Genomic DNA, 25,664 nt, shown 5'->3' on the forward strand with positions numbered 1-25,664 from the left:
ATATATATATATATATATATATATATATCTCGTGAAGGAGGGAACAAAACGAATGTATTCACACACAAGATGTATTTTCCCGGATAACGAAATACCCGACCGGTACAGATATCCAATATCCAATTACTTCGGCAACCCCAGGGCTGAGGGATCCGTGAATATTCTTGCTTTAGTGATTTTGCATTGAAAACGAATTAATTTATTTAAAAATGAAAAACTTATATCAGATACATTTCTAAATTTAAATTGCACTGCAAATGAAACGAAGAATCAATTAAAATAATGAAGTGATCAAAATATATATATATATATATATATATATATATATATATATATATGTACTGTGTATATATAAGTAACCTACCATTTACCGTCAGGCAAGTATCTGTCTAAACATGCAGGCGGAAAATTACCTACACAAATGAAGACATAAAAACAATTATAAATATAATGTAAAAATAATAATCATAATGAGGATAATAATCACTGCAATATAAATCATGGTTTGAGGTGAACGTGTTTTTGTATTTTATGTTGTAATCACAGATGTATAGGCTGCAGAGCTGTGGTCACAATGATCTGCTCTGTGGAAATAAAGTAAACTGAACTCAAATCACCTCCTGAGCTGAGATGTCTGAGGTCATTTGCAGCACTCATAGGTGATAATGTTCTTGCAAAAAAAATAAATTCAGAAGACAGAAACAAAGAAAGAGTAAGAACCTTTTACATGCGTGTGTTCCACGAGACTGCACGCCTCCGTACAAACAGCGTGTCACACATGCGCATAGACGGCTTTTCTTTCATCTGTTCTTAATAATATAATAAAGTGTGTTTCTTCAAGCACGTGTCTGTGTGTCTACAGGCAAATTATTTATAATATTAATTTGATAATAATAATAGCCTAAAAATAATAATAATAATAATAATAATTATAATTATAATAATAACTGAATACATTAATGAGAAAACGAGCCAAATATCGTCTTGACATTATCAAAGGCATCAGCTATTGGCGATCACTCTGACCATCATCGATTCCTTAGATCATCGTCTGTCAGCACAACCCTAATGTGCATTTCTCTCTATAAATTAACAAAATGTTCAGACAGTCTCCTTGCTGGTTTTTCCGACACATTCAGAATCATTACCGCTTTGCCGGTGTCGCTGCGGCTTGCTTCGTGCGTGTAAAATTTATATTTTAAAGGCTCATTAGTACGGTTTAGTATTTCTCTGTAATGTAGAACTGTGTTACCAATGTTACTTATAACATTCTTTCTCAGCCCTGGAACTCAGACCATTTTCTGATGCCCCCCCCCCCCCAAAAAAATATATTTAAGTAATTAAATTAATATCATAAACGTGCAACTAGTCGACTAATGGCTTAAACTAACGCCTACTAGACCCCTAGGAAAATCTTTGGTCGGGGGCAGCCCTACTATTGTAATACACACTAAAATATATAACACCGTGTACATACTATATGTCTGTGTGTGTGTGTGTGTGTGTGTATGTATACAGTATATACATATAAATATTCCATATATATTTGTTTGTTTTTTGTTGATGGTTTATTTATAGACATTTTCAGGGTGGTGTAAGAAGTCTTTAACCACCTTGAAAGGTCTGTGTTTGTGATTAACTGCATTTGTGTGTTTCAGTGAGGAGTTGAAACAAGCAGTTGCTGATAAAACTGAGGCAATGGACTCACTGAAACAACAGAATGAAAAGCTAACCACAGAACTTGTCAGCAGCCACAAAGACAGTGACATTATACTCAATGTATGTTAAAGAGTAGAACTGTAGCAAAATATGGTGTGTGTGTGCGTGCGTGTGTGTGTGTTGCACACACCATCAGCAACAACATTAAAACCACCTGCCTAATATTGTGTAGATCCCCCTCGTACCGCCAAAACAGCACCAACCCGCATGTCAGAATAGCATTCTGAGATGCTATTCTTCACACCACAATTGTACAGATCGGTTAGTTCGATCCAGTCTTGCCATTCTCTGTTGACGGGCTGGTTTGAGTATTTCTGTAACTGCTGATCTCCTGGGATTTTCACGCACAACAGTTTCTAGAATTTACTACGAATGGTGCCAAAAACAAAAAACATCCAGTGAGCGGCATGGAAACGCCTTGTTGATGAGAGAGGTAAACAGAGAATGGCCAGACTGGTTCAAACTGACAAAGTCTGTGAAAACTCCTAACCACTCTGTACAATTGTGAGGAGAAGAATAGCATCTCAGATGCTATTTAGAGATGCGGGTTGCCGCTGTTTTGGTGGCACGAGGGGGACCTACACAATATTAGGCAAGTGGTTTTAATGTTGTGGCTGATCGTTGTATATATATATATATGTGCACCTTAGCCAAATACATTTAAACTCAGTTTTTCACAATTACTGACATTTAATCATAGAAAACATTCCCTGTCTTAGGTCATTTAGGATAACTACTTGATTTTAAGAATGTGAAATGTCAGAATAATAGTAGAGCGAATTATTATTTCAGCTTTTATTTCTTTCATCACATTCCCAGTGAGTCAGATGTTTACATACACTTTGTTAGTATTTGGTAGCATTGCCTTTAAATTGTTTAACTTGGGTCAAACGTTTTGAGTAGCCTTCCACAAGCTTCTCAGAAGTTGCAGGAATTTTGGCCCATTCCTCCAGAAAGAACCGGTGTAACGGAGTCCGGTTTGTAGGCCTCCTTGCTCGCACATGCTTTTTCAGTTCTGGCCACAAATTTTATATCGGATTGAGGTCAGGGCTTTGTGATGGCCACTTCAATACCTTGACTTTGTTGTCCATAAGCCATTTTGCCACAACTTTGGAGGCATGCTTGGGGTCATTGTCCAGACCCATTTGCGACCGAGCTTTAACTTCCTGGCTGATGTCTTGAGATGTTGCTTCAATATATCCACATAAATTTCCTTCCTCATGATGCCATCTATTTTGTGAAGTGCAGCAGTCCCTCCTGCAGCAAATCACCCCCACAACATGATGCTGCCGCCCCATGCTTCACGGTTGGGATGATGTTCTTCGGCTTGCAGGCTGCACCCTTTTTCCCTCCAAATGTAACGATGGTCATTATGGCCAAACAGTTCAATTTTTGTTTCATTAGACCAGAGGACATTTCTCAAAAAAGTAAAATCTTTGTCCCCATGTGCACTTGCAAACTGTAGTCTGGCTTTATGGTGGTTTTGGAGCAGTGGCTTCTTCCTTGCTGAGCAGACTTTCAGGTTATGTCGATATAGGACTCATTTTAATGTGGATATAGATACTTGTCTACCTGTTTCCTCCAGCATCTTCACAAGGTCCTTTGCTGTTGTTCTAGGTTTGATTTGCACTTTTCGCAAAAAACTGCGTTCATCTCTGGGAGACAGAATGCGTCTCCTTCCTGAGCGGTATGGTGGCATGGTGTTTATACTTGCATACTATTGTTTGTACAGATGAATGTGGTACCTTCAGGCATTTGGAAATTGCTCCCATGGATGAACCAGACTTGTGGAGGTCCACAATTATATTTTGGCTTGGCTGATTTCTTTTGATTTTCCCATGATGTCAAGCAAAGAGGCACTGAGTTTGAAGGTAGGCCTTAAAATACATCCACAGATACACCTCCAATTGACTCCAATTAGCCTATTAGAAGCTAATTGGCTAATTGCCTAAAGGCTTGACAGGTTGCTTAAAGGCACAGTTAACTTGGTGTATGTAAACATCTGACCCACTGAAATTGTGATATAGTCAATTAAAAGTGAAACAATCTGTATGTAAACAATTGTTGGAAAAATTACTCATGTCATGCACAAAGTAGATGTCCTAAATGACTTGCCAAAACTATAGTTTGCTAATATGAAATCTGGATTAGATAAAAAATGAGTTTTAATGACTTCAACCTAAGGGTATGTAAACTTCAACTAATATATATATATATATATATATATATATATATATATATAATCAATACATTAATAATAATAATGTTTAAAAAATAATAATAATTGTTGTTTGTTGGCTACATATTTTTACTCAAATCATTTGAATACAATATTGTGCTCATTTATGAGCTCAATTTGTAATAAGTAAATGTCCTAAATTATCTTATTTTTATCTAAATGCAGCTTAAACAGGAGTGTGACAAGCTCAACAGTCAGTTGAAGAAGATTAAAATGAGGTAAGAAACTACAGAAAATGGAATGTATTTGTGATTGTGTCTTGTATAGAAGGCCTTGCTTCTTTGTTTCATGTACTGTATCCACCCTTTTCCTGAACACGGAAGTGTTATTATGCATAAGGAAAGCCTGTTTTCATTTTCCGGTTTCCAGTGTTTTCACATGCATCGGCTTATGTTCTTAGCGGATAATGTGACTTTTGCCATATTCAATTTATAAGCCAACAGCCAACAACTGCACGTTTTTACTCCAACTAATGCTTAATGGTTGTCATGGATGATGCCACTGTTTAGACAGTCTTGCTTCATTGTTTAAACTGTACATGTGCTGACCCTACACCCTCAGATGAATGAATGCAGAATATGTCTGTCAAATAATACAAGGATGTAAACAAATATACAAATTTGAGAGAAGACAGAAATTTCAGTCTTTGGAAAACCTGTATTGATTGACTTAAATTACAATATGAACAATGGGGGAGACACATCTCCCTCAGTGTGTTTTTGTTGGTTATGGCTCTGATACTATCTCTGTGCACAGAGAGAGCACTTTAACAAGTAAAACAGAAGAGGAGAAAACAGCACTTCAGCAATCTCTCCAAACACAGAGTGCCTTGATCTTACAAAAGGACAAAGAATTAGACTCTCTAAAAAATGAGGTATGTTTATGTGAAAACTGCTGTAAACAACTGCACAAAGTGCTAACATTTATCTCAAAGGTAAAGTGATTTTTTTATTATTATTTATTTATTTTACATATATAGAGAGAGAGAGAGAGAGAGAGAGAGAGACACACACACACATACATATACATGTGTGCATATACAGGTGCATCTCAATAAATTAGAATGTCGTGGAAAAGTTCATTTATTTCAGTAATTCAACTCATTGTGAAAGTCGTGTATTAAATATATTCAGTGCACACAGACTGAAGTAGTTTAAGTCTTTGGTTCTTTTAATTGTGATGATTTTGGCTCACATTTAACAAAAACCCACCAATTCACTCTCTCAAAAAATTAGAATACATCATAAGACCAATAAAAAAAACATTTTTAGTGAATTGTTGGCCTTCTGGAAAGTATGTTCATTTACTGTATATGTACTCAATACTTGGTAGGAGCTCCTTTTGCTTTAATTACTGCCTCAATTCGGCGTGGCATGGAGGTGATCAGTTTGTGGCACTGCTGAGGTGGTATGGAAGCCCAGGTTTCTTTGACAGTGGCCTTCAGCTCATCTGCATTTTTTGGTCTCTTGTTTCTCATTTTCCTCTTGACAATACCCCATAGATTCTCTATGGGGTTCAGGTCTGGTGAGTTTGCTGGCCAGTCGAGCACACCAACACCATGGTCATTTAACCAACCTTTGGTGCTTTTGGCAGTGTGGGCAGGTGCCAAATCCTGCTGGAAAATGAAATCAGCATCTTTAAAAAGCTGGTCAGCAGAAGGAAGCATGAAGTGCTCCAAAATTTCTTGGTAAATGGGTGCAGTGACTTTGGTTTTCAAAAAACACAATGGACCAACACCAGCAGATGACATTGTACCCCAAATCATCACAGACTGTGGAAACTTAACACTGGACTTCAAGCAACTTGGACTATGAGCTTCTCCACCCTTCCTCCAGACTCTACGACCTTGGTTTCCAAATGAAATACAAAACTTGCTCTCATCTGAAAAGAGGACTTTGGAACACTGGGCAACAGTCCAGTTCTTCTTGTCCTTAGCCCAGGTAAGACACCTCTGACGTTGTCTGTGGTTTATGAGTGGCTTAACAAGAGGAATATGACAACTGTAGCCAAATTCCTTGACATGTCTGTGTGTGGTGGCTCTTGATGCCTTGACCCCAGCCTCAGTCCATTCCTTGTGAAGTTCACCCAAATTCTTGAATCGATTTTGCTTGACAATCATAAGGCTGCGGTTCTCTTGGTTGGTTGTGCCACAACCACTTTTTCCTTCCACTCAACTTTCTGTTAACATGCTTGGATATAGCACTCTGTGAACAGCCAGCTTCTTTGGCAATGAATGTTTGTGGCTTACCCTCCTTGTGAAGGGTGTCAATGATTGTCTTCTGGACAACTGTCAGATCAGCAGTCTTCCCCATGATTGTGTAGCCTAGTGAACCAAACTGAGAGACCATTTTGAAGGCTCAGGAAACCTTTGCAGGTGTTTTGAGTTGATTAGCTGATTGGTATGTCACCATATTCTAATTTTTTGAGATAGTGAATTGGTGGGTTTTTGTTAAATGTGAGCCAAAATCATCACAATTAAAAGAACCAAAGACTTAAACTACTTCAGTCTGTGTGCACTGAATTTATTTAATACACGAGTTTCACAATTTGAGTTGAATTACTGAAATAAATGAACTTTTCCACGACATTCTAATTTATTGAGATGCACCTGTATATATACACTGAACACATTTTTTTCCGGGCCCAAGAATTCTTAAGTACAGCCCTGGCTGTGTGGCACTGTAAAAACATTGCTCTTTTTTTTTTGTGTGTATGTGTGGCCTGACTGGCCTGACATAGCAACACTGAGGCAATCAGTTTAGAGAGGGACTATCTGTTTGTTTGACCAATGGCAGATGTGGGGAATAACCAGGAAACCTGTTTGAAAACAATCATTATTTTTGCAGTTCTCTGGTAGTGCTGCAGAAATTACACTCTTCAACTTTAAAATGGACTCTAAAATTGTCTTTCTATTGCTGTTTTATTATTATTATTGTTTGTGTTACAATAAATGTGTCTGTTGTGAGCAGATGGCACACATTCTGCAGTCCACTGTAAAGTCTCATGAGAGTGAGAAAGCTCAGCTGCAGGACAGAGTGAAGCATCTAGAGAAGAGTTTAGCAGATGCTCAAATCAACAGCCAGGGAGACGCATCCTCAGGTACTCATGGCTTTATGGGTAGTTTTCATTGAACCAGCATATCTCTTTAAAAATTATTCAAATTAATTACAAAGGTCAGAATACACATGATGAATACAGGTAAAGTGGACAATTTTGTCATTGTCGCCGTTTTAAAATATGTTCCGAATGGCTTAGCCCCTCAAACGATAACATTTTAAATAGTTAGGAGCTCTATCACACTATACAGATAATTGAATAATACATTTTTCAATCAATTTAGAACACTTTTAGGCTTGTATTTATTTGATATAGGCTACAAAAAGATTTGAATCCGAAATATATGACCCTTTACCCCCTCTCCATTGCACTAAATTAACTTCCTGTCTGTCTTGTGCTTCTTCATTTTCTCTTCCCTGCCATTGGATTCTGAAATACATGGTTTATTATCATTATTACAATGAATTGGACAGCAAAGCAAGAGGACAAGCTATCTTTAGAGCCAGTTCACATAAACCCATCACTTTTAGTTTGAACTATTAGTTAGGGTTAGGAATTGTACTTTTATTATGGGCAAATACTGTATATGAAAGTACTATTTTTTGCCATGTAGTTTAGCTTAAAATGGTTAAGACATTTGCTCTTTGCTCCTTTTAAAACAACTTAAATGGCTGTCCCAGTTTAACGATAATACATAGTCCAAGTTTGCCAATACACTGCTGGCAAGAATGAAGACTGCCAAAATATATTACACTCACAAACTAACCATCACATTTCACTATTTTATAACCTTAAAGGGCTCATAATTTTATTATCTTCCCTGAGGTCCACTGATAATGGTAGTGAAGTTTTTTTTTTTTTTGCATATTATATGATCAATTTCCAACCTGTCTCTGGCCCTCTGTCTGAAACGCTCTTTTGGCCTAAGCGCCTTCTTTAACCTCATGCGACCCGGCATCTACATGCGTGGACATTGTATTTTGGCTTTGCTATATGCAACGCATAATTAAAATGAATAAAAACCAACTGAATACTGTGCACAAGACTCTAGACTGTCATTTAAGGGTTAAACTTCTGCCGCACCGAGTCACATGACACAACAGCATGCCATCAAATTCCATGAAGCGCTCCTACAGATGCAGCACCAACAAAAGTACCTCTGGTAAGAAATCTCAAGTTTTTTCATTGAAACCTGTTTGGTTGTAAAGAGTAGTCTCTAGTTTCATTTGATATGCTGCTTTAAAAAATATGTTCATTTTTCGCAAGTTAGCACGCTGATAAACATGATATGTGGAAATTGGCACTGCATGTCCTCAAAAATAGAAAAAACATGTTAGTTATTTTTTATAACTTTCAAGTCTAACACATCTGTGGGCCATTTGCTTCATTTAGTATACATTTTGTTATATTTTATTTTGTTATCACTGTACAATATGATTCTATTAATTAACATTAGTAAATGCCTTCCTATATATGTACTGTGCATTTTCACATTGAGAATAAATGGGTTCATCCAAAAACTGAAAAAATTTTCAGAGGCTTTTTATGGAGTTAGGTTGAAAATAAGGTGCATTTCGAACTGTTCTGAGACCAGTGCAGAACACTGGCAGTTAAGTCATTCAGTAAATTGGGAGCAAGGGGACATCCTATAGCTTTCTATGCAGCTAAGTGCATTCAGTCCTAAAATCCGACCAAAAGTTTAGTTTCAGGCTGCAGATGATGTTTGGACCACTCAACATGTTTGGCAGACATGGGACAATGGTAATCAGTACATAGATTCAGAATTGTATAATGCTTCATTTTATTTTAACATGCTTGGCAGTGATTGGATGATACTGGACATTACTTTGAATAAGAATCATACACTATATTGCCAAAAGTATTTGCTCACCCATCCAAATAATTGAATTCAGGTGTTCCAATCACTTCCATGGCCACAGGTGTATAAATTGAAGCACCTAGGCATACAGACTGCTTCTACAAACATTTGTGAAAGAATGGGCTGCTCTCAGGAGCTCAGTGAATTCCAGCGTGGTACTGTGATAGGATGCCACCTGTGCAACAAGTCCAGTTGTGAAATTTCCTCACTACTAAATATTCCACAGTCAACTGTCAGTGGTATTTTAACAAAGTGGAAGCAATTGGGAATGACAGCAACTCAGCCACGAAGTGGTAGGCCACGTAAAATGACAGAGCGGGGTCAGCGGATGCTGAGGCTCATAGTGCGCAGAGGTCGCCAACTTTCTGCAGAGTCAATCGCAAAGACCTCCAAAGTTCACGTGGCCTTCAGATTAGCTCAAGAACAGTGCGTAGAGAGCTTCATGGAATGGGTTTCCATGGCCGAGCAGCTGCATCCAAGCCATACATCACCAAGTGCAATGCAAAGCGTCGCATGCAGTGGTGTAAAGCACGCTGCCACTGGACTCTAGAGCAGTGGAGACGCGTTCTCTGGAGTGACGAATCACGCTTCTCCATCTGGCAATCTGATGGACGAGTCTGGGTTTGGCGGTTGCCAGGAGAACGGTACTTGTCTGACTGCATTGTGCCAACTGTGAAGTTTGGTGGAGGGGGATTATGGTGTGGGGTTGTTTTTCAGGAGCTGGGCTTGGCCCCTTAGTTCCAGTGAAAGGAACTCTGAATGCTTCAGCATACCAAGAGATTTTGGACAATTCCATGCTCCCAACTTTGTGGGAACAGTTTGGGGATGGCCCCTTCCTGTTCCAACATGACTGCGCACCAGTGCACAAAGCAAGGTCCATAAAGACATGGATGAGCGAGTTTGGTGTGGAAGAACTTGACTGGCCTGCACAGAGTCCTGACCTCAACCCGATAGAGCACCTTTGGGATGAATTAGAGCGAAGACTGCGAGCCAGGCCTTCTCGTCCAACATCAGTGTCCGACCTCACAAATGCGCTTCTGGAAGAATGGTCAAAAATTCCCATAAACACACTCCTAAACCTTGTGGAAAGCCTTCCCAGAAGAGTTGAAGCTGTTATAGCTGCAAAGGGTGGGCCTACGTCATATTAAACCCTATGGATTAAGAATGGGATGTCACTTAAGTTCATATGCGTCTAAAGGCAGATGAGCGAATACTTTTGGCAATATAGTGTATTTCAGCTTTACATAAAATCAACTGAAATGTCTGTAATATCACTAAAACATGAATAACCAACACTCCTGGAAACATAAACAGTTTGATAAAAAAAAAAAAAAGACTTTCTATAGCTTGGTGTTTTTACGTAGTCTCGCTGTCCACATATGTGGACATACATTTTTAGGAAAACTATTTGCTGTAGAAATTTAGTAAACACCCACTGTTATGATTGGCTAACATTGTGCAGCCCCCTCAAATACAGCCATATTTGAAACTCAATCGGAAGAGAATAAACAAGCTCCACAACATCATAAAACAAAATTTCATGATTTACACAATGCACATCCAACACATTGCATCCGAATATATTAAACCATTCACTTACTGTAAGCGCAGCAGTGCCATTAACTATCAAACAGTCATGACATATGAAACATTCATGAATTAATCTGTTTACTCACAGTTCTGTGATCGAGTCCAATAGTGTTCAACTCCCCCATCCTTCAATAACAGTTCCTTTGCAAAGCTTGAATCATATTATGACTGGTTCACAAGCAATCCATGCTGATATGAGCCGAAAAACACCACACATACATAGTCCAAAAGACGATGAACAAGATACACACACACATACTGTACAGTATCATCGTGACGTGCGCTGAGGCGAACATCACCGGAAACGCATCCAAACTGTCAAAGACGTCCATCTAGTGCATGTTTACCTACACCAACATTAAAAAATATCACAGATGGGCTGCAAGAGCACGTCAGGATGCGTTTGTGCTCAAAACAACAAGATGCAGCAGCTAAATGAAACAAGGTCTCTTTTTCAGAGTTGTAACATCACGCCACATCTTTTAATAGCTGGGAGAGATACGTGACAATGATCAAAGGTCTGTCTAGTGCATGTTTATATACAAAAATCATTGGGTCCAGATGGGTCCCCTTTGGTGTTCAGGAATAGTTAGGTGTAGCATCAGGCTTGTCTGTCCTGCTCTCTCTCTGTTTCCAAACTAGCCCCAGTGGGCAATGTGTGATGACAAAGTAGGCGTTGATGATGTTGCTGTAGAGGCAGTCATGAATTAATGGGCCACCTATTGACATAGGGAAGTCTCAGCATGGTTTCAGTAAATGCTTTTTATTGCAATGGGGATTAAGATTTGAGTTCTGAAATTTACTGTTTGTTTTTATAGTGGAATGACCTCTTATATGTCAAAATATCAAGGAAAATTTGATTCCTCATGACATGACCCCTTTAAAATGATTCGCCTCCGATGGTTTCGTCATTGCACTTTTTACATTGTACCATAGTGTTTCCCACCACTGCTTTCCACATGTGGTATGACATGCCCCCAGAAATGGTCAGAACTACAAAAACCCATCATCCCATACTAGTTTAGAACTTAATGCTGACTTTTAGTAATTGAAGAATATACACATAATGATAATTAATGTCGCATTTTGCCTGTATTCACTCTAATAAATGATCATTTAAATTTTGGATGTGTTATGTCAAAGTGCTACTTTTCATGGTAAAAGCAGACTCTCTGAAGTAACAAAGGAGTAATTCATTAAAACTACACATTCTTTTTTGTATTTGGATTTGCATTAAATTCTTCCAGACTGCAATTTTATAGTTGCATTTTGGTTAGATTTAGGATCTAAATACCACTAGTACCCATTTTCATAAAAATAAAATAAAAAAAGAGCTTTAGATTTTCCATTTAAATATGTTTGTTCCAAATCAACTAATTTAAGTGATCATGATGAGAAACCAACTGCCAAAGACACTCCTAATAATGTTGTCTAATCTTTCTAATAATTTTGGAATGCAGCAAAGGTATAAATGATATGCATTAAAATTACAGTTACATTTAGAAACCTTACTCAACTTGCATATTATGAGTAGAATCTACATGCATTCAAGCTATTTTGTTTATTTCCTTGAAAAGTTTGGTTGATTTAAGTGGTTTGTGTGTGTGTGTGTGTGTGTGTGTGTGTGTGTGTGTGTGTGTGTGTGTGTGTGTTTTGTGTTCAATCTACCAGATGATTCTGCTCTGAATCAGTGGAGGGAAGCAAAGGAGAACGCTGGGCGTCAGGTATGCAGAGCGGTTATATTTTTGTCATAATCTATTACTATCTCAAGTTAACACTAGCGCAAAGATTTAACTAATATTAAATAGGCAATTAAACAACATTGACCTCTTAATATTTAATATTGTCTGACCGATCATTAATAGCAGCCCATTAACCAATGGACCAGAAACAAATTGCAACAATTTACAGTATACCGTATATAAAATGTTTTTTAAATTATTATTTATTTATATTTATTTTTTTGCAGTTTTATTTGCAGATATACACTGATGAGCCAAAACATTATGACTACTCGCATGTGAAGCGAATAATGTTGATCATCTCCTAACAAGGCCACATGTCAAGGTCTGGGTAGATTAGATAATAAGCGAACAATCAGTTCTCATAGTCAACGTGTTGTGAATGCAGGAGTAAAGACCTGAGCAACTTTGACAAGGGCGAAATTGTTATGGCCAGATTACTGGGTCAGAGTACTCCCGGTTAGCAGTGGTAAGTACCTATCGACAGTGGTCCGAGGAGGGACAAGCCACAAACCGGCGACAGGGTGTTGGGCGCCCAAGGCTCATTGATGCATGAGGGCAACGAAGGCTATCTCGTCTGGTCCGAACTGACAGAAGGTCTACTGTGGCACAAGTCACAGAAAATGTAAATGATGGTTATGGGAGGAATGCGTCAACACACAGTGCATTGCATCCTGCTGCGTAGACGCAGACCAGTCAGAGTGCCCATGATGACAGCTATCCACTGTCAGAAGCGCCAACAATGGGCATGCGAGCATTGGAACTGGACCTTGGAGCAGTGGAAGAAGGTCTCCTGGTCCGATGAGTCCCATTTTCTTTTACATCATGTGGAAGGTGTGCATTGTTTACTTGGGGAAGTGATGGTACCAGGATGCACTGTGGGAAGACGACAAGCCGATGGAGGGAGTGTGATGCTCTGGGCAATGTTCTGCTGGGAAACCCTGGGTCCAGCCATTCATGTGGATGTCAATTTGACACGTGCCACCTACTTAAACATCATTGCAGACCAGGTACACCCCTTCATGGCAATGGTATTCTCTGATGGCAGTGGCCTCTTTCAGCAGGATAATGCGAACTGCCACACTGCACATATTGTTCGGGAATGGTTTGAGGAACATGGTGAAGAGTTCAAGGTGTTGCCCTGGCCTCCAAATTCCACAGATCTCAATCCGATTGAGCATCTGTGGAATGTGCTGGACCATTAAGTCCACGGCGGCTCCACCTCGCAGCTTACATGACTTGAAGGATCTGCTGCTAATGTCTTGGTACCAGATACCACAGGACACCTTCAGGGGTCTTGTAGAGTCCATGCCTCGGCAGGTCGGCGCTGTTTTGGGGGCACGCGGAGGTTCAACGGCATATTAGGCAGGTGATCATAATGTTTAGGCTCATCAGTGTATATATAATTCATGTTAATTAAGGAATTGACAATGAAAAGTTGAAGTGTAAGACTACAAGCTAATGCTTCACCGTCGCAAGCTTAGCAAGAATTGCAGTGCAGTAGTAAACAAATGCATTTGGTGGATAAATTAAATGTATTGTCTTGCATGATTAGGCATTAAAGTGATCATTACGTCGTATGCTGATTAACTGCTGTCTTTTGAGCAGGTTGAATTCCTGAATTCGGTTATTGTGGATCTGCAGCGGAAGAATGACGAGTTGAAGTCTAAACTAGAGAAGATGGCAGAGGCAGCACTCAATGGAAACACTGCTGGTGAAATGGACAGCCAAAACAGGTGATTTTTATTATTTTTTTTGTTCTCACCATACAGCCCCAAGACTTGATTGAATTAATTATTTTAATTTTCATACAGAAATTAGTGCCAATAGTTGGTTTTCATACTATCGTTATCTGCGAAAATCAGTTAATTATAATAAGTTGGTTACCCAGTGTCTAAGACTCTTGCCATGTCTACGCAGTCATGCAGAGGCAGCAATTAAGAAGAAGCCCCTTCCCCGTCTCTTCTGTGACATATGCGACTGCTTTGACCTACATGATACTGAAGACTGTCCCACCCAAGACCAGATGCTAGATTCTCCCCCGCACACCACCTACCATGGCAGTCCCAATGATGAAAGACCTTACTGTGACATCTGCGAGGTCTTTGGTCACTGGACGGATACCTGCAATGACGATCAGACTTTCTAGGGTCCTGCTTTCCCCCTTTTGTGCAACATTTAAACTTGCAATACTGTACATGCCTTGAATCAAACAGTGCACAAGAGACTATGTAGAAGTGTGTGTGGTTTGTTTTCACTTGTGTGTTTACCATCATATTCCATAAATCTTCAGTCACTTTAAATCAAGCATTTAGAGTTTAATACATGGCATTTGTTGCACAGAATGACTGTTTGGAGGAAAAATGTAAGGTCACAGGGTTCCTATGAAAGTACATTGTACTGAACGCTCATTCTTCATATGGAGGTATAGATGGATAACCATGAGATGCGGAGATGACTGATGTGTAGAAGTCTTTGGACTTCAGTTCAAAGCTTGCCTTCTCAATGTCTCAACAGCATTTCGCTTAACAGTTTGGATACTGGACAAATAAATATTACCATAAAGAGAGTATATTGTTTTAGAATTGTGAATATATCATTTGTTCTGAGCAAAAAATGAGTTAACAGGTATGTTTCAATCACTGAATGACTGTTAGAGCAATTTTTTTCACATGGAAACTTTTTCTGAAACTTGGAGGGTTAAAATTTTGCACAAAAAAACAATTTACATCAATACTGCTTTTGTTACTTTATTAAAAGTTGTGGTGTTTGGGTATGTACTGTATACACTTCCAATCTCTTCTGTTATGTGATCAACTGTTTTTTTCCAGGTTATGTTTGCGATACATATATTTGTATAGAAGTCAAGTGAGGGAAGATCTTATGGAGAAAACTGTCTTTTATTAAGTGGAAAAAATATTCTGTGTTGTGTTATTTGTTAATGCTTGTGTGCTGCTCAAAAAAATTTAAGTGTCTGGCACTGAAGAATATTTTGAACTCCTTAAAAACATCTGTGGGAAATGTAGGGCTGTTTGGATCTTCTGTAAGCCAGACAAGGGCTGTATGTTTTTGAAAATTAAACTGCTCGAAGAATAAAGCAGTAAGTCACAATAAATATGAACATGCTGTTTTCAAATAAAATTGTCTACCAAAAGATTCATCTACCAGACACCCTGTCCTTGGCTGTCTTGTTTCATGTACATTCAGTGGGAGAACACTAGTAAAGATGCTTCTAATTTGATAAATATACTATACCGATCAGCCACAACATTAAAACCACCTGCCTAATATCGTGTAGGTCCCCCTCATGCCGCCAAAACAGCGCCAACCAGTATCTCAGAATAGCATTCTGAGATGATATTCTTCTCACCACAATTGTACAGAGCGGTTATCTGAGTTACCGTAGACTCTGTCAGTTTGAACCAGTCTGGCCATTCTCTGTTGACCTCTCATCAACAAGGCATTTCCGTCTACAGAACTGCTGCTCACTGGTTGGTTTTTGTTTTTGGCACCATTCAGACTGTTGTGCACGAAAATTCCAGGAGACCAGCAGTTACAGAAATACTCAAAGCAGCCCATCAGGCACCAACAATCATCCATCCATTATCTAAGCAGCCAATCGTGTGGCAGCAGTGCAGTGCATAAAATCATTCAGATAAGTGTCAGGAGCTTCAGTTAATGTTCACAGCAACCATCAGAATGGGGAGAAAAATTGTTCTTAGTGATTTGGACCGTGGCATGATTGTTGGTGCCAGATGGGTTGGTGCTGATTTGGCGGCACGAGGGGGAGCTACACAATATTAGGCAGGTGGTTTTAATGTTGTGGCTGATTGATGTGTGTGTGTGTGTGTGTATATATATATATATATATATATATATATATATATATATATATATATATATAATATGATATGATTAACATTTTAAAAATATAACTATGTGGTAATAGGTATATCTAACATTTTTTTTTTTTTTTTAATTACTAGTTTTATGGCAAACACTTTTTAAATATTTTAGTCATTAAAAACAAAAGATGATTTGTTCACTTGTATAAGCATGTGCAATATAATAATCAAACAAGAATTTGAAGAATGCTTAAAATAGTTTTAGGTCAAGTACAATGTTGCGGTGTCACAATGCTGCTGCTTTTAAGGGACTTGTTGTCACTGCTTGACATTTCATGTCAACTTCCCAAATAAAAGTAATGAATAAATAAAAGACATTTTTAATTATACAAATAAATGTCCATTAACCATCTGTTGAGCCTTATATAATGTAATGATGTTCGTTAATACTATGTCATGTAAACTATAGCTGTATGTAATGACTTCAACACAGTATATTTAAAACAGACTATTTAGCAGACTGATCACTTCTATGAAAATGATTAGGAGAAATTGGAACGGACAATGAATGTAGAAAAAGTAGTCCCGCAGCCAATCACGTTTTAAATACGTACATCGACTGTCAGTCAACTCGAGAATGCGCATGCGCATTAGCTGAACCAGCCTGAAAAATAGCGTTTTTAGCGTGATGATCTGAGATAAATAAGCATAATTTATGATACCAGCGTTGTCAAATTTTACTGCTGATTTTAAATACGTTCTTTTACTGTAATCCTGACCAACCTTTTTGAATATTTCGGTCTTTCCCCATTTAAGTAGATAAGAGCTGTACTTTTATCCTGCTTTTAACATAGAAAATATTTGCCCGCCAGCGTTCCAAAGATGGCCGCCGAGTGGACTGACTCGCCTTGAAAGCGACTTTGTTTAAAAGCAATGTTCTTCTTTTTTTACAAGTTAAAAGTCTGTATTTGAGGATACAATAATTTGTGAAATCATCAATTTAGAGTTCATTTAAATTTCAAACGTAAATACACTATAGTTTTGAAGGTTGCCATATGCATGGCATAGTCTCTTTTTAAATGCTACGCCAAACAGCAGTTTTTTATTTTTTTTTGCGTAATTACGCATCAGGAAATGTGAACGATACAACCGGAAATATTATTTCATCTTGGCGCCAAATTTCAATGTTCGTTGCGTAGTTTGTTTTCACTTGCTGCTGTTTGTATTTTATGCAGCAGTAGTTTTATTTTAATAAATTAAGCTGGATGAAATTAATCGTTTTGAATCAAAGTGAAATAGGAGTCGTAAAGTGAATATTGCCTGTTGATCTTTCGGTGTGGTAGATGTCAAACTGTCATTTGTGAAGAATGTGGAATAATGTTGAACTTCTGCTGAACGAGGACACGAACACAGTCCGTCTGTACAGCGATGCCGAACAAGAGTCCGGGAACGCCTTATACCAAGTGGACACCCTGGTTAAAATCTCATCCTCCGAAAAGGTAAAAAAAAGAAACGATAATCTAGAGGTTCATTAGCTCAATTTGGGTCTAGCTCGGGACAACTGTGTTATTAAAAGTACCCTGGTAATGTATGGCTATTTACCATAGTGTTCTTTGATGTACAGTACTTTGGAGTACTATGATACCTGAATAAATGTTCCACTTAGGACAATGGTATCAAAGTACAATAGCATTATCACTCACCATGATACCACCGCAGTAGTTTTTACTGATTCTTTTATACATTTATTTGTTAGTTTGTAAATGACCCGTTTAAAAACCTATTTTTGTACACTTGCATTTACCAATAATTGTGAAGTTGTTGGTAAATTCTGCTTTGTTAGTGCATTATTTAATGTTACTTTGACATTTGTGGTTGTTTTATATGTATGTGTATGTATATATATATATATATATATATATAATATATATGTATGTATGTATGTTTGGGGATTTTCTCCCCAATTTGGAATGCCCAATTCCCAATGCGCTCTACATCCTCGTGGTGGCGTAGTGACTCGCCTCAATCCGGATGGGGGAGGATGAATCTCAGTTGCCTCCACGTCTGAGACCGTCAATCCGCGCATTTTATCACGTGGCTTGTTGAGCGCGTTACCTCGGAGACATAGCACGTGTGGAGGCTTAATTCTCTGTGGCATCAGCACAACTCACCACGCGCCCCACTGAGAGCGAGAATCACACATAATATATATATATATATATATATATATATATATATATATATATATATATATATATATATTTGTTTAATTATCTGTAAATATCTAAAGGTGTTAAACAAATGAAGTTAATAATGCTTTGTATTGATTGATTGATTTATTTATTCTGCAGGTGTTGTCTAATCCCAAGGTGTATGCTTCCAGTAATCCAAACTGCTGTATTGTTGTGGCCGACAATGCCGTGGTTCTCTTTGATCCTGGTTTTCAAACTGTTCTGATTCACTTGTATTTTGGTAACTCAAGATCTTTCATTCAATGTTCATATGATCAACTGACATAAAGCAAAACTCTTATTGAAATCTATTATTGCTATTCTAATATATTCAAAATATTTGTTATATTTAGACACTTTGGTAGATGCAGTCACCGTTTGCCCCCAAGGACAGTTTCTGCTGGTTGGAGAGAGAAATGGCAGTCTGCACATCATTTTTGTCCCTCTGAAAAAGACTGTGCTTACCAAAGTAAGTTACAGTACAAGTAAGGTATTCACATGTCTATAATTTTATCGTCTGCTGATTTGATTCCTCTAACAAAGAACCTTTTGTAATTTTGAATGTTTATCCAGTCACTGCAACAACAAAATCCCTCTGATGGTGATGCAACAACCTTCAAGAGCTTGATATTACATGAGACACCTGGATCTCCAGGTGAGTGTATTAATATGAAAATATTTACAGACATATAGTAAATACAAATACCATGGCCACTGACTACAATATTGTCAGGGTCTGTATTTGTTGTTTAATTGCCATTAAAACCTTGTTTGTTTCATGTTTTAGGAATGTATGATCTCTTCTTTATTGTTCACAATGGTTTCCTGCACATATCCAATCTCGTTTTGGGAAAGATCCAGAGAGGTTTGAGTCAAATCCAAAAATTTGTATAACGGTGATTTATATGTAACCTGTCAAAAAATGTCCCAGTCCTATTTCTTATTTTATTTATTTATTTTTTCAAAATCAAAAGAAACAAAGAAATATATTTTGCATATAGAAAATTAAGCCTATTTTTAGAGCCATTAATTTGTTTTTGTTTTTTTATCATTGTGACCTTATTTTCATGACAGTTATGCACATTTTACCCAATTTCTCATTACCTGAATGTGAAAAAAGATGGTAATTATGATATTCTCCTAACCGCAACATGAAAAATAATATATTATTTAAATGTTAAAGTATTTCTACATAGTAGTACCCTTGGTACTTTTAATTTTTGTTGATTTTAATTAAAATAATTGCATCTTTTTGATTAATACAGAAAAAAAAAAAGACTTAAGTTAATGAGAATCTTCACTGGAAACAACTGAAATGGTAAAAGTAAAACATGCGGGCGCGTTACGATAATGAGAATTGTGTATCTTGAAAATAATGTCACAGTGCAAAAATCTTAATGGTCCTATATGTAGGCTATAATTTATTTATGCAAAATTTATTTATTTATTTATTTATTTTTTGATTGATTTGGGATTAAATATGACCAAGATATTTTCTTGGCAGGTTTCGAGAAAATCACCCATATTTGAAAAAGCTGTATATTATATCATAAAAACATTTTTTCTCTTTATTTTTTTAAAGCAATTGAAAACACTGATCTGGGGACCTTAAATGAGGTTGGTGCCTCTGATTTCTCTAGCAGATTTTCTTTATTTGCCATCGCTGGTCATAATTCACATGGTTGTCTCAATGGTTTGTTTTCCTATCTTTCAGATCCAAGCACACATTGTCTTGAACTTTTACTCAACAAAAGAGTTTCATGAAGATGGCTGCATCTCGGCAGATCTGGTTTGCTTTGGAAGCACAATCCACCTTCTGATTGGGGTAAGAATTGGTGGGAAAAAATTACATATTTAAAGTATTAATTTATATAAGCAGGGTATAATAAAAAAAGAGTCTTAAAAGAGAGCACAGGGTTGATGCTTAGCCCTAGGAAAGAGATGGAGATGTAGAAGTTTAAAAGGAATATGTGCCTTAGAGTGCTTCCCGTTTTAGTCTCATTCAAGATATTTGAGTTGGTATTCATTAATGTTGGTTGATGAATGTCTTGACTCTTAATTACCTGACAAGGCTATGTGAAAGGGATTTGAAAAGTTACATGTTACGTAATTACTTGTCATAAGTATCAATCATTTGACACATGAGGCCTTTCTGAGAGGATTTTGAAAGTGTTTATATATATGTACACACATTTATTGCTTTATATCTGAATATTGAATCTGGTTTTTAAATGCATTGTGACTTGGTCAGAAGTTTTTTTTTACCTGCATTTCGCCATGAAAATAGCCATAGATGCTGGCATGGCATTAAAAACAAACATCTCTTGTATCTTTATAACAGGCTGATGGCACAAATGTTCTTTCACATTGGAGCCTGGTTCATGGTCAAACATCACTGATTCTCACTAATGCCCTTGACTCTGCTTTAATGCCAGGTACTAAATGTCTGCGCTATGTTTAGATACAGTGGCCTTTAAAATTATTTGGAAACTTAAGTCACACTTTCAAATGTCTGAATGACATTGCATTAGATAACAAAATGCCAAACCAAGTGACACCAGTGATCCTAGACCTTTTCTCAGAACTAACCTCACTTTTCTGAGCCATTTTTATAATTACTTCTAGCCAACTGATGTCAATGTGATTGTGGATGTAGGAATTCAGTTCCCCTGAAGTTCACACAGGTCAACCACAGGTGTGCTTCACATTAACTAAGAAAATGTTCCATTAGCATTTGACAATCAGAAAGTGTACAAAAACTTGGAAAGTGTGCTTGTGCCATTTTTCTTTTAAATAAATGTCACTTGGATTGATATTTTGTTAAAGGTGCAATATGTAACAATTTTCATGTAATTATAACGTTCGCTCAGCAATGAGAGGCAGACGAAGATGATTTGAAGAACCCAAGTGCAGTTTATTCGTAAATGTGAAATCCAAAAACCTTGAACAGCAACATAAACATGATCTAAACTAGACTTGACTTAATTTGACTTGACCTGACATCCAAACAACGTTACATTAACAATACCTGACACTGAACAATGGCAAACTTCAGGGCTAAATACACAGACATTGGTAACAAGTAAACAAGACAAGCAATCACAAGACTGAATTAATAGTAAGACAATGAAACATGAACCAATGACATGACATAACAGAACTGATAAGATAATAAGACTCATGAACACAAACAAATGAGAACAAAACACATGGAACAAGAGAGGATCACATGAGGGAACACATCACATGACATGGCGAAGAAACTGGAATAAACTTTCAAAATAAAAGACATGAACACAAAACACATAAACATGACATATCCCCCCGACAAGGGGCGGCTCCCAACGGCCAAACAAAAACACATGGAGTTCAATAGGGTCCTTGAGGCTTAGCCTGGTGAGACAGGGTGTGGCCTGGCTAGACAGGGCGGAGCCAGTGGAAGGTGGAGCAATGAGAGGCTTGAGGGGTGGAGCCATGGAAGGTGGAGCCGTGAGAGGCTCAAGGGGTGGAGCTGGGGAACTTGGAGCCCGGAGAGTAGCCAAAGGCTCGAAGGGCCAGGGTGGAGCCGGAGGCTCGGAGGACCAAGGCAGGGTCACTTGACGTGGCAAACGTGGTAACATAGCATGATGAGGTAGGAATGGCAGCATGGCATAACGTGGCCGCTGAGGCTTGCAACGCTGGCTCGTTGGCTGTGGCGGGTGCTGGCTCGTTGGCTCATTGGCAGGCATGGGCGTTGGCTCGTAGGCAGACGTGGGCCTGGGCCGTGGAGCAGAGGCGGGCCTGTGACATGGCATGGAACAGACCGAGGCTTGGCTGCGACAGGGCGTGGGGCAGGCCGAGGCTTGGCTGCGACAGGGCGTGGGGCAGGCCGAGGCTTGGCTGTGACAGGGCGTGGGGCAGACTCAGGATCCGGTGCAGAAGGTGGCTCAAGCTCTGCGACCATGACGTGGGACCCTGGCTCGGCGACCATGACATTGGACGGCTCTGACATGGCAGTCACTGTAGGAGTGCATAGTTCCTCCTCAGCCACTCCTACAGTGAAAGACGAACCGTTCAATTGTAGGGCTAAATCAGTGAACTGAGCCAGATTGAGGGTAATTCGACCGTCAGGCATCAGGGAGGAGACCGGCTCATTCAGCCCAAAACAGAAAAATTCCTTGAGGGCAATATCATTAAAGTCAACCCTGCAGGCCAGAGCGCAGAAGTCCTCTACATATTCCTTCAAGGGACGATTCCCCTGACGTAGGCGCAGGAGCTGAACTGCTGGGTTCATAGTCGGATCAGGTATTCTGTAACGTTCGCTTGGCAATGAGAGGCAGATGAAGACTATGATGATGTGAAGAACCCAAGTGCAGTCTTTTCATAAGTGTGAAATCCAAAAACTGTGAACAAACATAAACATGATCTAAACTAGACGACTTAATTTGACTTGACATCCAAACAACGTTACATTAACAATACCTGACACTGAAAAATGGCAAACATCAGGGCTAAATACACAGATATGGGTAACAAGTAAATAAGACAACCAACCACAAGACTGAACTAAAAATAAGACAATGAAACATGAACCAATGACATAACAGAACTGATAACAAGACTCATGAACACAAACCAGTGAGAACAAAACACATGGAACAAGAGAGGATCACATGAGGGAACAGATAACATGACATGGCAAAGAAACAGGAATAAACTTTCAAAATAAAAGACATGAACACAAAACATGAACAAAACACATAAACATGACAGTAGTATTTGCCTTTTTTTTTTTGTTATTCTTTTTTTTTTTTTTTTTTTTTTTTGCCAATGTGTGAACGTCTTGTAACGCAACTTAAAAAATGAGCCCTTCCTGGACTTCCTAGGTTGCCTATTAAAGCCTGTAGACAGATTTTCATGCTAAGGGAGCGGGTCGCTTTTGCCGGGAAAATCCAAAGGATGTGATGTTTATGCGCGCTCCTGAGAGCCTTGCCTCGGACAGTAATAGCTTCTCTTCCGGTGTTCAACAGCGACAACAAACTGCAACAGTAGGTGATGTTATATTAGAGATGGAATCCAGCAAACGTCCGGCTCCCAGCACAACACAGACTCCTACACAATCTCCAAGTAAGCCAAAAAAAAAAAAAAATGTATCTACTGAATCCCGTCTGGAACGTGATTGCGGTCGATTGAAAACTAGAATGAACATCGACAGGGCATTTGATATCTGGAGGGACCTTCTTTTGGTTTTGGGGATCAAAACTTATTGGACAGGTAAGCTTACATAACTGCAAAGCATGTGAAATATAGTGCCATAAGGATTGATCTGTGTAATTTTAGCTAACTTGATCTTGCCTGCTAACGCTGACGAATTGCAAGCTACCTTGCTTAAATAATTTCAACAATCTTCTGTTTATACTAAAAGTCAGGTAAACAGGATAAATTTAAGCAAATACGATTGATTCTTGATCGTAGTACAACATATGACATACAAAACATACAATAGTGCAACATAACAGTGCAGTGCAATAGTAAACTGTCTGGTATAATTCGGTAGTATGTAGCTGTATGTGTATCAGTATGCTATGTTAGCTGATAAGTAGTTTTAGTTTAGTCTCAAAGTTTGTAGTAAAACAATCATAACTGTGTCATTTTAATTGTTACCTCATCTGTCAGCATGATGCCGGTGGATCACGTTCAGTCTCTTTGTACGTTGCGTCATTGTTTTGGCTGATGCTTGCTCTCTCGCATCCCTACTGAGTGTGTGCATGAGCGCGAGAACGAGCAACAGGTAGCTGGCTGCAGTTCACTTAACGGCCACAGGTGTCATTAATAACAAGGGTTTCTGAATCTTACATACTGCACCTTTAACTGGTGCGATGGCATTTATACATTTGTAAGTGTGACGTAAGTGTCCAAACCCTTTTTAGGGCCACTGTATGCAGTGTTTTTCCAAGCTGTGATAAAGGATTTTTTTTGATGATGTTCTGTCTTTATAGGGGTGAAGAAAATTCAAGTTGTGGATAATTTGATTTTTGTCCTTAACGAAGAGGTGAGAGCTTTGCTTATGTACAGCATTCATTTACTGTACCTTTTGTATTATTGATGAGCCAAAGCATTATGACCACTCAAGTAGATAAGCCAGTGTAGGGAGAGTGATATTCTGGGCAATGTTCTGTAACCCTTACAGAATCTGAAAAGAAGTTTAGCATTTTTATATGTATCATAATTTCATAAAAATTATATACAGGTGCTGGTCATATAATTAGAATATCATCAAAAAGTTGATTTATTTCACTAATTCCATTCAAAAAGTGAAACTTGTATATTATATTCATTCATTACACACAGACTGATATATTTCAAATGTTTATTTCTTTTAATTTTGATGATTATAACTGACAACTAAGGAAAATCCCAAATTCAGTATCTCAGAAAATTAGAATATTGTGAAAATGTTCAATATTGAAGACACCTGGTGCCACACTCTAATCAGCTAATTAACTCAAAACACCTGCAAAGGCCTTTAAATGGTCTCTCAGTCTAGTTCTGTACACTACACAATCATGGGGAAGACTGCTGACTTGACAGTTGTCCAAAAGACGACCATTGACACGTTGCACAAGGAGGGCAAGACAAAAAAAGGTCATTGCAAAAAGAGGCTGGCTGTTCACAGAGCTCTGTGTCCAAGCACATTAATAGAGAGGCGAAGGGAAGGAAAAGATGTGGTAGAAAAAAGTGTACAAGCAATAGGGATAACCGCACCCTGGAGAGGATTGTGAAACAAAACCCATTCAAAAATGTGGGGGAGATTCACAAAGAGTGGACTGCAGCTGGAGTCAGTGCTTCAAGAACCACTACGCACAGACGTATGCAAGACATGGGTTTCAGCGTCTCACCTGGGCTAAAGACAAAAAGGACTGGACTGCTGCTGAGTGGTCCAAAGTTATGTTCTCTGATGAAAGTAAATTTTGCATTTCCTTTGGAGATCAGGGTCCCAGAGTCTGGAGGAAGAGAGGAGAGGCACACAATCCATGTTGCTTGAGGTCCAGTGTAAAGTTTCCACAGTCAGTGATGGTTTGGGGTGCCATATCATCTGCTGGTGTTGGTCCACTGTGTTTTCTGAGGTCCAAGGTCAACGCAGCCGTATACCAGGAAGTTTTAGAGCACTTCATGCTTCCTGCTGCTGACCAACTTTATGGAGATGCAGATTTCATTTTCCAACAGGACTTGGCACCTGCACACAGTGCCAAAGCAACCAGTATCTGGTTTAAGGACCATGGTATCCCTGTTCTTAATTGGCCAGCAAACTCGCCTGACCTTCACCCCATAGAAAATCTATGGGGTATTGTGAAGAGGAAGATGCGATATGCCAGACCCAAC

The 25,664-nt window shown here is 38.5% G+C and overlaps 2 protein-coding genes across 6 annotated transcripts in view; both read left to right on the plus strand.

The window, feature by feature from the left end:
- The window catches only part of clip1a (CAP-GLY domain containing linker protein 1a), an 83,510-nt gene extending 68,115 nt beyond the window's left edge, over nucleotides 1-15,395 (plus strand). For 4 of the 5 annotated variants that reach the window (XM_051672239.1, XM_051672267.1, XM_051672257.1 and 1 more), the window contains 7 exons: nucleotides 1,659-1,779; nucleotides 4,124-4,176; nucleotides 4,715-4,832; nucleotides 6,928-7,057; nucleotides 12,156-12,208; nucleotides 13,835-13,962; nucleotides 14,147-15,395. In XM_051672239.1, the coding sequence (XP_051528199.1) occupies nucleotides 1,659-1,779; nucleotides 4,124-4,176; nucleotides 4,715-4,832; nucleotides 6,928-7,057; nucleotides 12,156-12,208; nucleotides 13,835-13,962; nucleotides 14,147-14,375 (832 nt within the window). In that variant the 3' untranslated portion in view covers nucleotides 14,376-15,395. Of the gene's footprint in view, nucleotides 1-1,658; nucleotides 1,780-4,123; nucleotides 4,177-4,714; nucleotides 4,833-6,927; nucleotides 7,058-12,155; nucleotides 12,209-13,834; nucleotides 13,963-14,146 lie in introns of those variants that run through there. The other variant, XR_007894709.1, reaches the window with a different exon arrangement.
- A 1,858-nt stretch (nucleotides 15,396-17,253) lies between these two features.
- Nucleotides 17,254-25,664, plus strand: part of kntc1 (kinetochore associated 1) — a 75,199-nt gene continuing 66,788 nt past the window's right edge. The window contains exons 1-9 of the mRNA XM_051673287.1: nucleotides 17,254-17,570; nucleotides 18,423-18,543; nucleotides 18,656-18,771; nucleotides 18,876-18,957; nucleotides 19,090-19,167; nucleotides 19,885-19,919; nucleotides 20,017-20,127; nucleotides 20,644-20,737; nucleotides 24,281-24,333. Coding sequence (XP_051529247.1) covers nucleotides 17,439-17,570; nucleotides 18,423-18,543; nucleotides 18,656-18,771; nucleotides 18,876-18,957; nucleotides 19,090-19,167; nucleotides 19,885-19,919; nucleotides 20,017-20,127; nucleotides 20,644-20,737; nucleotides 24,281-24,333 — 822 coding nt within the window. The 5' untranslated portion in view covers nucleotides 17,254-17,438. The remainder of the gene's footprint in view (nucleotides 17,571-18,422; nucleotides 18,544-18,655; nucleotides 18,772-18,875; nucleotides 18,958-19,089; nucleotides 19,168-19,884; nucleotides 19,920-20,016; nucleotides 20,128-20,643; nucleotides 20,738-24,280; nucleotides 24,334-25,664) is intronic.

The sequence above is a fragment of the Myxocyprinus asiaticus genome, chromosome 3 (genome assembly GCF_019703515.2).
Source record: "Myxocyprinus asiaticus isolate MX2 ecotype Aquarium Trade chromosome 3, UBuf_Myxa_2, whole genome shotgun sequence".
Lineage (NCBI taxonomy): Eukaryota > Metazoa > Chordata > Actinopteri > Cypriniformes > Catostomidae > Myxocyprinus > Myxocyprinus asiaticus.